Source organism: Rutidosis leptorrhynchoides, chromosome 1 (assembly GCF_046630445.1).
Source record: "Rutidosis leptorrhynchoides isolate AG116_Rl617_1_P2 chromosome 1, CSIRO_AGI_Rlap_v1, whole genome shotgun sequence".
In the NCBI taxonomy this organism is placed as follows: domain Eukaryota; kingdom Viridiplantae; phylum Streptophyta; class Magnoliopsida; order Asterales; family Asteraceae; genus Rutidosis; species Rutidosis leptorrhynchoides.
In genome coordinates this window covers 574,929,641-574,944,898 of record NC_092333.1, presented here as the reverse complement: position 1 = coordinate 574,944,898, position 15,258 = coordinate 574,929,641, and the positions used below count along the sequence as shown (strand labels likewise).

Sequence of the window (15,258 nt, the reverse complement as noted above, 5' to 3'; positions counted from 1 at the left end):
TGACATTCTTATCTATTCCAAGAGTGAGCAAGAGCATGAGCAGCATTTAAGGTTGATATTAGAGTTGTTGAGAAAAGAACAGCTATATGCTAAATTTTCTAAATGTGCTTTCTGGTTGAAAGAAGTGCAATTTCTTGGCCACGTTGTTAGTAGCAAAGGAATTCAGGTTGATCCAGCAAAAATTGAAGCCATTGAAAAATGGGAGACTCCTAAGACACCAATGCAGATACGCCAATTTTTGGGTTTAGCCGGTTATTATAGAAGGTTTATTCAAGATTTTTCCCGAATAGCTAAGCCGTTGACAGCGTTAACACAAAAAGGGAAGAAATATGAATGGACCTCTGAGCAGGAGAGTGCATTTCAATTACTAAAGAAGAAGTTAACTACGGCGCCTATTTTATCGTTACCAGAAGGGAACGATGATTTTGAAATATATTGTGACGCTTCGCGACAAGGTTTTGGTTGCGTTCTTATGCAACGGAAGAAAGTTATTGCATACGCATCCCGACAATTGAAGATTCACGAGCGGAATTATACGACGCATGATCTAGAACTGGGAGCAGTCGTGTTTGCATTGAAGATATGGAGACACTACTTGTATGGGGTTAAATGCACTGTGTTTACTGATCATAAAAGCCTTCAACATATTTTCGATCAAAAACAGCTGAACATGAGGCAACGTAGGTGGGTTGAGTTAATAAATGATTATGATTGTGAAATTCGTTATCATCCCGGGAAAGCGAACGTAGTGGCCGACGCTCTAAGCAGAAAGGAACGAGAACCAATTCGAGTACGAGCGATGAACATAAAAATTCGCATGAATCTCAACTCACAAATCAAAGAAGTTCAACGAGAAGCACTTACTAAAGAAAATATAGGAAATGAAATAATGAAGAAGTATGAGAAGCAACTCGTTATGCGGGAAGATGGAATTCGATATTTTGCAAATCGTATTTGGGTACCGAAGTTGGGTGGATTAAGGAAGTTGATATTGAACGAGGCACATAAGACAAGATATTCGATACATCCTGGAGTTGGAAAGATGTACCAAGATCTTAAGACACATTATTGGTGGCCTAATTTAAAGACAGACGTTGCAACATATGTTGGGGAGTGTTTAACTTGTTCCAAAGTCAAAGCAGAACACCAGAAGCCGTCAGGGTTACTTCAACAACCAGAAATTCCAGAATGGAAATGGGACGGTATTACCATGGATTTCATCACGAAGTTACCAAAGACTGCCTGGGGATACGACACCATTTGGGTAATTGTTGATCGTCTTACCAAATCTGCACATTTCTTGCCTATAAAGGAAACAGATAGAATGGAGAAATTATTACGATTATATATAAAGGAAATAGTTTCAAGGCATGGAATACCTATTTCCATTATATCTGATCGTGATAGTAGATTTACCTCAAAGTTCTGGCAATCACTACAGGAGGCACTAGGAACTCGTTTGGATATGAGCACAGCATATCATCCGCAAACCGACGGGCAGAGTGAAAGAACAATTCAGACTCTTGAAGACATGCTCAGGGCATGTGTGATCGATTTTGGAAACGGATGGGATAAATATCTACCATTAGCAGAATTCTCGTATAATAATAGTTATCATGCGAGCATTAAAGCTGCGCCATTCGAAGCATTGTACGGAAGGAAGTGTAGATCTCCTATTTGTTGGAATGAAGTAGGAGATCGACAATTAACTGGTCCCGAGATCATACACGAAATGACTGAGAAGATAGTACAAATCAAGGAGAGATTGAAAACAGCCCGTAGTCGCCAAAAGAGCTACGCCGATGTTCGAAGGAAACCATTAGAGTTTCAGATCGGTGACATGGTTATGTTAAAGGTGTCACCTTGGAAAGGTGTAATACGTTTTGGAAAAAGGGGTAAACTAAACCCAAGGTATGTAGGCCCGTTCAAGATCATCGAACGCATTGGACCGGTAGCTTATCGACTCGAGTTACCGCAACAACTCGCCGGAGTACATAATACATTTCACGTCTCAAACCTTAAGAAGTGTCTTGCAAAGGAAGATCTCACCATTCCTCTTGAAGAAATCCATGTCGACGAGAAACTACAATTCATCGAAGAACCAATCGAAATCATGGACCGTGAAGTTAAACAGCTCAAGCAGAGCAACATACCGATCGTTAAGGTTCGTTGGAATGCTCGAAGGGGTCCCGAGTTTACTTGGGAACGAGAGGATCAGATGAAACAAAAATATCCACACTTGTTTCTCGATGACGCAAAATAGGTACAATTTTAAAATTTCGGGACGAAATTTATTTAACGGGTAGGTACTGTAATGACCCGCACTTTTTCGATCGCTCTATACTTATAAGATTAATATTTACATAAATTAAACCTTACCAACATGATAAGCAATCCAAATTGTTGAGACTTATGTTTTCAAAGAGAGTTTTACACAACGATTGACCGTCTAGTTTGACCGATGATATCACGAACTATACAATATATGATAATTATACGTTTGTGTATATATATGTATATATACATATTTAACATGATCTAAGGATGTTTTAATATCTCATTTTGTATTAATAACAATAAGTTATAAGTATATTTTGAAACTACTAACTTAAGTTTTCAAAACAATAACCATACGTAACGTTATTTGACATAAATACTTATAACCTATAATGTTTATACATATATCGTATATGTAATGTATTTAATCACTTTTAAAGACTTAAATACATAAAACAATATAAGTATATTCACAAAAGATAGCTATATTTGAATTCTCATTCCATTTTTCACAAGATTTCTATACGTATATCTAGAGTACATGTACTCGTATCATACCTAGCTTCTATACGTATTTACTATTGGTATATACACATCAAATCACCACCAACCAGCCCTTGTTCAATGCCTTATGTATAAGGTAATTACTTTTGGATGATTGCAAGACTAATTAACAAGATTACAAACTTGAATTTTGTTTTGTCTCCCCCCCCTTGATCACGTTTTTAAGGGAGTAAGGGTACTCCATTTTTGATTCACTTTTACTTCCACTCTCTAGCTAAAAACACACACATCTTCATAACCCTTAAACTCTATAACCATTCAGCTAATATCCATGAAGATCTAGCCATAAAAACATCACTTAATCACCATAAGAAAACTCTTACAAAAACACTTCAAGAATCCTTCCAAGAACACAAACTTACTTCCAATCTTTCATCCAATTCCATCACCCTTTTAGTTCTAGGTTTTCACTCATCTTTTACAGCAATCTTGTCCAAGTAACTTGAGGTAGTAACTTTGTTCATAACCTTATTCGATTCATATATATATAGCTATCTTATTTTGTGGTATAAAATTTTAACAACAAGAACATAGTTTGAATGTTTTCAAACTTGTTTGCAAACTAAATAGATCCTTCTAACTTAACTTTTAAAATACTTCAAGACCTGTAATATATCATAAATATATTCTAACTTAACAAGGTAAAACTTGGTTTTTCAAAGAACACCTTAAAAACTGTTTTTACGACGTCGGAGTGCAACCGGGGGCTGTTTTGGGTTGGATAATTAAAAACCATCTTAAACTTTGAATTGGAGGTTTATATTCTGGAAAAATGATATTTCTTATGAATATGTTAACACATAAAAATTTCATGATTTAATTCAAAGTATAAGTATTTTTAGAAAAATGGTCATTAAATGATATTTTTGTAACAAAAATGATTAACTTCATAAGTTTCACCAAAGTTTGACCTATGACCTGTGATTTCGAATAAAAACTAAGGTATTTACAGTTCATATTCTTAAAGAGGGACTCGATCCAAGGAAGTGGCAAGTTGAACCAACGAAAACGGAGTTGTAACGAAGAAACTATGACCAAAACGAGATCGGATATCTAAGACTAGTTTAGCCACGAAAATAATTGAAGAAAATTTAAATAAATCACATCTTTTTAAAATAACATGATATTTTATATATATGTACTCATAATTTAATTTTATATGGTTCAGGATCACCCGTAAATAATACGAGAAGATTAATCATAAGATCCCATGATTGTACGCAACACGTCATTTGACAACACCGGTACTTTATGTACGCAACACGTCATTTGACAACACCGGTACCGTGGGTCAAGATTAATCTCGACCAATACATATACGATGGGGGTTTTATTTATTTCATTGGGGGTTTATTAAACACCTAAAAATGAACCATTAAAATTGAATTACTAACATCGGACTGCTAACTACGGACTAAGGAATTATTAAAAGTATTAAAAGTATTATAAGTATATATATGTGACGTTTGTTTAAAATGAAAATATATTGATAAATTATATATGGATAGGTTCGTGATATCAATCGGAGACCAAGTCGAAATTACATATCTTCAAGACAAAAGTGAGTATATAGTCCCACTTTTAAACTCTAAGTATTTCGGGATGAGAATACATGTATTTTATGTTTTACGTTATGGACACAAGTAACTGAAAAATATATTCTACGTTGAGTTGTACCACTGGCATACTTCCCTGTAGCTTGGTAACTATTATTTACAGCGGTATTGTAAACGCGAATCCTGTTGATAGATCTATCGGGCCTGACAACCCCAACCGGACTGGACGACCAGTATTCAACGGTTGCACAGTACTTCGTTTCGTGACTACACTTGGTACGGTGTAGTAAGATTTCATAATAAAGGGAATATGCGACGTGATTAAATGTTAAGTATGGTTACCAAGTGCTCAACCACTTAGAATATTTTTATTAAAATGTTTATATATGAAATCTTGTGGTCTATATATATATATTGCTGCCGGCATTAAACCTATATCTCACCAACTTTATGTTGACGTTTTAAACATGTCTATTCTCAGGTGATAACTAAAAGCTTCCACTGCAACATGTTGAATTTAAGCAAGATCTTGAGTATGCATATTTGTGTCAAAAATAAAACTGCATATCCGAGGAATTGTAATGTAAAATATGCTAGAAATCGTATTGTTATCATCACATGTAAAGTTTGTAAGTCTAAGATTATCGCTAAACGATAATCATCTTTATATTGTCTAAAGCTTGTATTAATATAAGAGTTATGGTTTGTAATGTAAAATAAATGCAGTTGTTCTTTTAAAAATGTCGCATATAGAGGTCAATACCTCGCAATGAAATCATACGTTATCTAACTCGTTCTTATGGTTAAGGACGGGTTATGACATTCCCCGCAATATATGCGTCAAAGTAAACACATCGTAACTTATGGATTTCCCAATGTGATATCCCCCATCTTTCGAATGAAAGCCTTTTATAAACCAAGGCATTCTTGGAACATTCTTCGAATGTCTTACAAACTGATCTCGCCTTAAATAGTTGTGCCGAAGAATTCTGACCGACTCTAGACAAGATTTCATCAATCATGTCTCCGGGTAGGTCTCTTAAAATATTGGGTTGTCTATCCATTTTGTGTTTTTATACTGTAAAATAGACAAGAGTTAGATTCATAAAAAAATACTTATTAATACAAGCAATTTTTACATATATCATAAAGCAAAAGCACACTATATTACATATATTACACCACACGAATACAACTATCTTATTCCGACTCGCTTGTTTCTTCTTCTTCGGTTTTGGTTCGTTTTGCAAAGTTTCTAGGGATATATGATGTTCCCCTAATACGAGCCGTTGTTTTCCACATTGGTTTAGAAAAACCTGGTAGTTTAGAGGTTCCCGGGTCATTGTTACAACTTAAGGACTTCGGGGGTTGACGATACATATAAAGTTCATCAGGGTTGGAATTAGATTTCTCTATTTTTATGCCCTTTCCCTTATTATTTTCTTTTGCCTTTTTAAATTCAGTTGGGGTAATTTCTATAATATCATCGGAATTCTCGTCGGAATCCGATTCATCGGAGAATTGGTAATCCTCCCAATATTTTGCTTCCTTGGCGGAAACACCATTGACCATAATTAACCTTGGTCGGTTGGTTGAGGATTTTCTTTTACTTAACCGTTTTATTATTTCCCCCACCGGTTCTATTTCTTCATCCGGTTCCAATTCTTCTTCCGGTTCCGATTCTTCTTCCGGTTCCGACTCTTCTTCTGGTTCCTCTTCGGGAACTTGTGAATCAGTCCACGAATCATTCCAATTTACATTTGACTCTTCATTATTATTAGGTGAGTCAATGGGACTTGTTCTAGAGGTAGACATCTATCACATAATATCAAACGCGTTAAGAGATTAATATATCACATAATATTCACATGTTAAAAATATATAGTTTCCAACAAAATTTGTTAATCAATCATTTTTCAAGTAAACACGGTCGAAGTCCAGACTCACTAATGCATCCTAACAAACTCGATAAGACACACTAATGCAAAATTCTGGTTCTCTAAGACCAACGCTCGGATACCAACTGAAATGTCCCGTTCTTATTGATTAAAAACGTTCCATATTAATTGATTTCGTTGCGAGGTTTTGACCTCTATATGAGACGTTTTTCAAAGACTGCATTCATTTTAAAACAAACCATAACCTTTATTTCATCAATAAAGGTTTAAAAAGCTTTACGTAGATTATCAAATAATGATAATCTAAAATATCCTTTTTACACACGACCATTACATAATGGTTTACAATACAAATATGTTACAACAAAATAAGTTTCTTGAATGCAGTTTTTACACAATATCATACAAGCATGGACTCCAAATCTCGTCCTTATTTAAGTATGCGACAGCGGAAGCTCTTAATAATCACCTGAGAATAAACATGCTTAAAACGTCAACAAAAATGTTGGTGAGTTATATGTTTAACCTATATATATCAAATCATAATAATAGACCACAAGATTTTATATTTCAATACACATCCCATACATAGAGATAAAAATCATTCATATGGTGAACACCTGGTAACCGACATTAACAAAGTGCATATATAAGAATATCCCCATCATTCCGGGACACCCTTCGGATATGATATAAATTTCGAAGTACTAAAGCATCCGGTACTTTGGATGGGGTTTGTTAGGCCCAATAGATCTATCTTTAGGATTCGCGTCAATTAGGGTGTCTGTTCCCTAATTCTTAGATTACCAGACTTAATAAAAAGGGGCATATTCGATTTCGATAATTCAACCATAGAATGTAGTTTCACGTACTTGTGTCTATTTTGTAAATCATTTATAAAACCTGCATGTATTCTCATCCCAAAAATATTAGATTTTAAAAGTGGGACTATAACTCACTTTCACAGATTTTTACTTCGTCGGGAAGTAAGACTTGGCCACTGGTTGATTCACGAACCTATAACAATATATACGTATATATCAAAGTATGTTCAAAATATATTTACAACACTTTTAATATATTTTGATGTTTTAAGTTTATTAAGTCAGCTGTCCTCGTTAGTAACCTACAACTAGTTGTCCACAGTTAGATGTACAGAAATAAATCGATAAATATTATCTTGAATCAATCCACGACCCAGTGTATACGTATCTCAGTATTGATCACAACTCAAACTATATATATTTTGGAATCAACCTCAACCCTGTATAGCTAACTCCAACATTCACATATAGAGTGTCTATGGTTGTTTCGAAATATATATAGATGTGTCGACATGATAGGTCGAAACATTGTATACGTGTCTATGGTATCTCAAGATTACATAATATACAATACAAGTTGATTAAGTTATGGTTGGAATAGATTTGTTACCAATTTTCACGTAGCTAAAATGAGAAAAATTATCCAATCTTGTTTTACCCATAACTTCTTCATTTTAAATCTGTTTTGAGTGAATCAAATTGCTATTGTTTCATATTGAACTCTATTTTATGAATCTAAATAGAAAAAGTATAGGTTTATAGTCGGAAAAATAAGTTACAGGTTGTTTTTGTAAAGGTAGTCATTTCAGTCGAAAGAACGACGTCTAGATGACCATTTTACAAAACATACTTCCACTTTGAGTTTAACCATAATTTTTGGATATAGTTTCATGTTCATAATAACAATCATTTTCTCAGAATAACAACTTTTAAATCAAAGTTTATCATAGTTTTTAATTAACTAACCCAAAACAGCCCGCGGTGTTACTAAGACGGCGTAAATCCGATTTTACGGTGTTTTTCGTGTTTCCAGGTTTTAAATCATTAAGTTAGCATATCATATAGATATAGAACATGTGTTTAGTTGATTTTAAAAGTCAAGTTAGAAGGATTAACTTTTGTTTGCGAACAAGTTTAGAATTAACTAAACTATGTTCTAGTGATTACAAGTTTAAACCTTCAAATAAGATAGCTTTATATGTATGAATCAAATGATGTTATGAACATCATTACTACCTTAAGTTCCTTGGATAAACCTACTGGAAAAGATAAAAATGGATCTAGCTTCAACGGATCGTTGGATGGCTCGAAGTTCTTGAAGCAGAATCATGACACGAAAACAAGTTCAAGTAAGATCATCACTTGAAATAAGATTGTTATAGTTATAGAAATTGAACCAAAGTTTGAATATGATTATTACCTTGTATTAGAATGATAACCTACTGTAAGAAACAAAGATTTCTTGAGGTTGGATGATCACCTTACAAGATTGGAAGTGAGCTAGCAAACTTGAAAGTATTCTTGATTTTATGTAACTAGAACTTGTAGAATATATGAAGAACACTTAGAACTTGAAGATAGAACTTGAGAGAGATCAATTAGATGAAGAAAATTGAAGAATGAAAGTGTTTGTAGGTGTTTTTGGTCGTTGGTGTATGGATTAGATATAAAGGATATGTAATTTTGTTTTCATGTAAATAAGTCATGAATGATTACTCATATTTTTGTAATTTTATGAGATATTTCATGCTAGTTGCCAAATGATGGTTCCCACATGTGTTAGGTGACTCACATGGGCTGCTAAGAGCTGATCATTGGAGTGTATATACCAATAGTACATACATCTAAAAGCTGTGTATTGTACGAGTACGAATACGGGTGCATACGAGTAGAATTGTTGATGAAACTGAACGAGGATGTAATTGTAATCATTTTTGTTAAGTAGAAGTATTTTGATAAGTGTATTGAAGTATTTCAAAAGTGTATAAATACATATTAAAACACTACATGTATATACATTTTAACTGAGTCGTTAAGTCATCGTTAGTCGTTACATGTAAGTGTTGTTTTGAAACCTTTAGGTTAACGATCTTGTTAAATGTTGTTAACCCAATGTTTATAATATCAAATGAGATTTTAAATTATTATATTATCATGATATTATCATGTATGAATATCTCTTAATATGATATATATACATTAAATGTCTTTACAACGATAATCGTTACATATATGTCTCGTTTAAAAATCATTAAGTTAGTAGTCTTGTTTTTACATATGTAGTTCATTGTTAATATACTTAATGATATTTTACTTATCATAGTATCATGTTAACTATATATATATTCATATATATGTCATCATATAGTTTTTACAAGTTTTAACGTTCGTGAATCACCGGTCAACTTGGGTGGTCAATTGTCTATATGAAACATATTTCAATTAATCAAGTCTTAACAAGTTTGATTGCTTAACATGTTGGAAACATTTAATCATATAAATATCAATCTCAATTAATATATATAAACATGGAAAAGTTCGGGTCACTACAAAATTAAAAAAATCTTTTAATTTTTTTACTTTTAATTTATAAATTTATAATATAATTATAATTATATTTACTTTAAAAATTCTTATAATATAATTATTATATTAACTTTTTTTTAATTTAATATACTCCGTATTTTTTAATTTTATTTAATAACTTTATTTATATATATATATATATATATATATATATATATATATATATATATATATATATATATATATATATATATATATATATATATATATATATATATTAAAAACAAGATAAAATCACTATTGGAACGACCCATTACTGAACCAAATTGAGGTTCGTAAAACTTGAAACTTGGTGCAAAAAAAAATGTTATTTTACGGATCTGGTATTTTCGGTTGATCTCAAGATTTCATGATTTTATTTATGATTTGATTACATCGTTCAAGGTTGATAATTATTGTTTGAGTTTGTTTTTTGATTTGGTTTACACATGAGGTTTAAATGATAAAGATTACTAGATGTTCGGATCCAATTTCTTGGATCTGATCATCGAAGTGAACAAATGGGTTTCTGATCCAATATCTTGGTTATGATTGATTTTTTCTATTTCAACAAATGCGTTTTTGTTTTAGCACTTATTTAAAATTTAAATTGATGCAATTGCTTAGATTTGATTATCTGAGGTGAGAGATATTTGGATGTTAAATATAATTATGTTAATGATATATGGATTCATAAATGAAGTGTACGAAAGAAACATATAAAAAGTCAAATTAAAAACTTGAGGGACTCGAGATTGCAATTTTGTGTATATATGAAGGACCAACGGAGCAAAAAAGTCGAAGAAAGAGTAAAAAGACGATTTTACACTCACATGCATGGCACATGTCAAGGGTTAACGACCAATTTAGACGGCAGGTAGGAGGAGGGATACGAATTGCCAAATTATGCAATTAAAAGTCTCGAAAATTCAATTAAAAATTTGATAGACTCGAATTGTAATTTCGTGTATAACTTAAGGACCAACGGAGGAAAAAAGTCAATAAGTAATGGAGTTATATTTATGGTATGCTGTTTAAACCAACTTGAGAAAAAAAATACGGAGTATCAAGTAAAAAAAGAAAATGGAAACAGGTTCCAAATCTCAATATGCAATGGTACATCAATTATCAATCATCAATCATCATCATTATCATTATCATCAGTAGTCAATGGTGGAAACTCAAACAAGATCGTGTTTCCATTTCGTCTTTAAACTATATTAAACTTGTTCAAATATGGCTGCCAATTTCCAGTGACGTCAACGGCGAGCGATAAAGCTGACTTTCGGTGACTGTCGACACCGATCAGCGACGGCGAAAGTGTATGTTGAGTGTTGGAAGGTAGGATTATTACTTTCAGTATTATTTTGTTAAAATAAAATGAAAATAGATGAATTTAGGTGTTTAATGGTTTTGTTATTACAAGACTTTTGAGATCTTGTGTTATGGTCAACTTTTGATGCATTTAGTCAAACTCCCTGACTATTATTGATAATTACCTTTTCGTAGTTTGAATTGGCAATTTGGTTTTGATTACAGAATATTATCATTCTGTAATTCGAACGGATGATTATCTAGTTATCTCAAGTCCTCCGAATCTTGTCAGTTTCAACTTTTTTTGGTGAACTTGGTTGGACTACAAAGAATTTTCTAACTATTGCATAATTTATATAAATGTCATTGCTGAAAGAGTCACAACACCTCAAGATACCATTGAAAGAGATAGAATTAGCAACAAAAAACTTCCAATTGTGTATTGGAAAAGGTGGGTATGGTATGGTTTACAAAGGGGAACTTTCTGTAAATGGGAAATTAACAACCGTTGCGGTTAAGCGGTTAAATGAGCAGTTTGGACAAGGGTTAAAAGAGTTCTTGATGGAAATTCAGTTGCTTACTGGTCAAAAACATCCAAACTTGATCACCCTACTCGGTTACTGTGATGAAGGGAAAGAAAAGATAATTGTTTATGAATACGCCGAGCGTGGAAGTTTGGATCAGTATCTAAAGCATAGCGGTACGGTTTATTCTCTTACGTGGCTTGAAAGACTTAAAATATGTCTTGATGCTGCACGTGGACTTAGCCACCTTCATAATCATGTTGGAAAACATCAGACCATAATCCACCGTGATATAAAAAGTGCAAATATTTTGATAGATCATAATTGGGTTGCTAAAATATCTGATCTTGGATTATCCAAGTTAAGTTTAGCAGGTTTGAATAGAAGTGCTGTTATTACTCATGCTTGTGGTACACATGGTTATTTGGAGCCGGAGTACGCTTCTAGTGGTATTGTAAAGAAAGAATCTGATGTTTATTCTTTCGGAATGGTACTGTTTGAAGTTTTATGCGGGAGGTTGTGCTTGATTATGGGCGATGATGGCTTATTGTTATCTGCGTCGTTGGTGAAAAAATGCTACAAAGAAAATAAATTGGATAAGATTGTTGATCCAGTTTTAAGGGATCGAATGAGTTTAGACTCGATGAACGGGTTTTCAAAGATTGCATATGAATGCTTGCTTGATGATCGAGAACAGCGACCTCCTATGGATCGTGTCGCGAAAGAGCTTGAAGAAATTCTGAAAATGCAGGTAATAAGTTTAACTTTTCTTTAGTTTAGTTTTTATGAATATCTAATAGAAAAAGAGTTATGGTCCTATAAGGGTAATTTATGTTTCAAGGTGTGCAACTTACAATTGTTAAAGCATATAGTACCAGCATGTGGAATTTTTATACTGCGATTTACCATGCTTGTACTCCATGATTTACAACTTGCAAGTTGCACAGATCGACACAAAAATTAAAAGTTTGTTTGAAACTTTGAATGTGTTTTTTTCTACAGTTATTATCAACTTCTGCCTTGGAAACCTCACTCAAAATCAGGTAATATGTATGTCATGAAATGATGTGATGAGTGCTTTTTTGAACAATACTTTTATATTTGAACCGTGGTTTATGATATCGTACTGATAGTGATTTTTTGTGTTTATTTTAGCAATAAACCAGAATATCTATCTGTCGGCTCTTCTTCAGCGTCTTTAAAGGAGACTACAGATGTGATCAATACGTTGGATGCCGGAGTGAATGACAAAGCTATTATGTCGTTTGATTTGGGGAACGAAGAGACCCAATTTTTGTTGAAAATGAATCAAGATCTGGTGAATTCGGCCGTGGATTCTAAGAGACGTATTTGGAAAAATCAGGAATTGTTTGATTTGGTGGATGAATTTTTCAAGAACAACTCACAAACACTTGATTTATGTTTGCTACTAAAGAAATGTTTAAAGAGGGTACAATACACTCGACTATTGATTATTGAAGCTTTACAACAGTATCATAATGAGTGTGATGGGGATGATGATAATGATAACAGGTCATTTGAAAATACATCAAGGATTTTGAAGAAACTCAAGGCTGCTGAAGATCCATTCTCTCAAGATTTCTTCAATAATTTCAATTTTGTTCATGATCGACAAAAAACATTTTTAACAATGAATGCAATGAGTAGATGGGATATGGATACAAAGCGGGATCAGTGGACGACGAAAGTATTTACTTCCCTTTCAAAAAATTATAAGAATGACATTGAAGGGCAACAAGGAGTAATCCATGCTATGCTAACGGGGTGTCATTCAACACTCACTGGTCTAGATAATATTCGCACACTCGTTCAAAGGGTTCAGATCCAAATTGAAAGTTTTAAAAAGAATGCTGAATTGGCTACCACGATCGATGACACCGTGAAATTAGTAATGGATGCTGTTAAGAAAACATTGGAGTCACTTTCAAAGGATGAAGAGGAACTAGAAATAAAGACCAACAATTGCAGTGTTATGATTAATAAAGCAAGATCTGAAGTGTTGAAGAATATCATTGGGTCACCAAGTTCTCAGGATCCCCTGGCTCTTGTTGAGGCCGTGTTGTATGTAATAGATGATCTTAAACGAATTTACCGGGCCAAATTCATTTTAAAAAATATGTAAGTAACTAGAGGGGTGGATAGTTACTTAGTCGATTTTTTAAAATTTCTTTACGTTTTCTTGAACTTGAACTTGATATAGTGTGATTTGAAATGTTTGTTCTCAAACTCTATATATAAAGTATATGTATACGTATATCTATACTTTCTAATAAATATCTATAATGATGATGTCATAAATGAGGAATACACAAGTTAAAAAAAATTAAAAAATTAAAAAAAAAAATTCTAAGACACACATGATGATGTCATTAATAATTAATTATTTTATTTAATAAAAAATAATATTAGCATGTTAATTGTATAATATGAGAAGCATTATGTATAACCTAATGGTAAAATACCTTCATGATCATATTTACAATATTTAAAGCATTATATACAACCTAATGGTAAAACACTCCATGATTATATGTACAATATTTGAAACATTAGGTACAACCTTATGGTAAAACATTCCAATGACCATATAAACAATCTTTAAAACAAACCTCTCATGAACACATGTACAAACTTTGAAGCATATTGTACAACCTTCATATAATAATTTTATTTTAGTTTTTAAAAAAAATATAGAATCATTTGTTATTACTATATAAATATTTAATTCTTAAGTAAACATTATTATTATTATTATTATTATTATTATTATTATTATTATTATTATTATTATTATTATTATTATTATTATTATTATTATTATTATTATTATTATTATTATTATTATTATTATTATTATTATATAGGTTCTCTTTACGGGATTAAATATATTACTTATGTATACGAAATACATGTCTCAATAAAATGTTGTAATGTAGACTTTTATGACAAGAAAATTAGTAATTGTGATGAAAATTAGAAGAATGTGGTGGGGGAATGAACGTAGCTCATTTATTTTGTTAAAAATGTTTGTAATCTATCTTTGATTATTTCATATACATATGTTACGGGAAAGATATTTGTGGTACGATATCGTTGTAATTATTTGTTATATGCATTTTATAAGCTTCAATGATTTGGTTATGTTTCTCAATGATTTGGTAAATATTATCGATAATAGTATATTCAAACTTGAATTATTTAATAAATCCGTGATTTCACGGGTCTTTTTACTAGTATATAATCAAAGAGAGAAGGAAAGAGAGGACAAACACAACTATATATAGTGGTTCGGGAAGATGTTAACTAATCTTCCTTAATCCGCTCCCCAATTCTACGAATTGAGATTTTTCTTTACTATGATACTCCATACTCGGTGGAGTGTCCGGATACAACACTAGTACTTTGATAAGCCGCAACTTGTGAACCCTTACGTCCCTTTGAAGACTTCACAACCACCTAAAGCTCTTACCACAAGATCCTAATGAACTATCCTAGTGAAAACACAACTACCTTCTAGATCCCTTTAAGAAGATAGTTTACAAGTAAACTTACAACTTAAGCTTACAAGTACTCTTGCTAGAATCACTCTAAAAGATTACAATGAATTATAAGAATGATATCAGTAAGTATAAGAAAATATGAGTGCAAGAGGTGAGTCTTCAAATGCTCCAAGGCTTGACTTTTATAGAAAGAGAAATCTGCCTGGAAGCTGTAC

At 32.3% G+C, this 15,258-nt stretch overlaps 1 protein-coding gene across 1 annotated transcript; it reads left to right on the top strand.

Annotated features, from left to right (window-relative positions):
• Positions 1-10,755: 10,755 nt before the first annotated feature.
• On the top strand, positions 10,756-13,750 carry LOC139882241 (uncharacterized). The gene is made up of 3 exons (XM_071866604.1): positions 10,756-12,273; positions 12,525-12,565; positions 12,678-13,750. The coding sequence occupies exons 1-3, from the start codon at positions 11,359-11,361 to the stop codon at positions 13,663-13,665; spliced, it is 1,944 nt and encodes a 647-aa protein (XP_071722705.1). The 5' UTR covers positions 10,756-11,358; the 3' UTR covers positions 13,666-13,750.
• Positions 13,751-15,258: the final 1,508 nt, after the last annotated feature.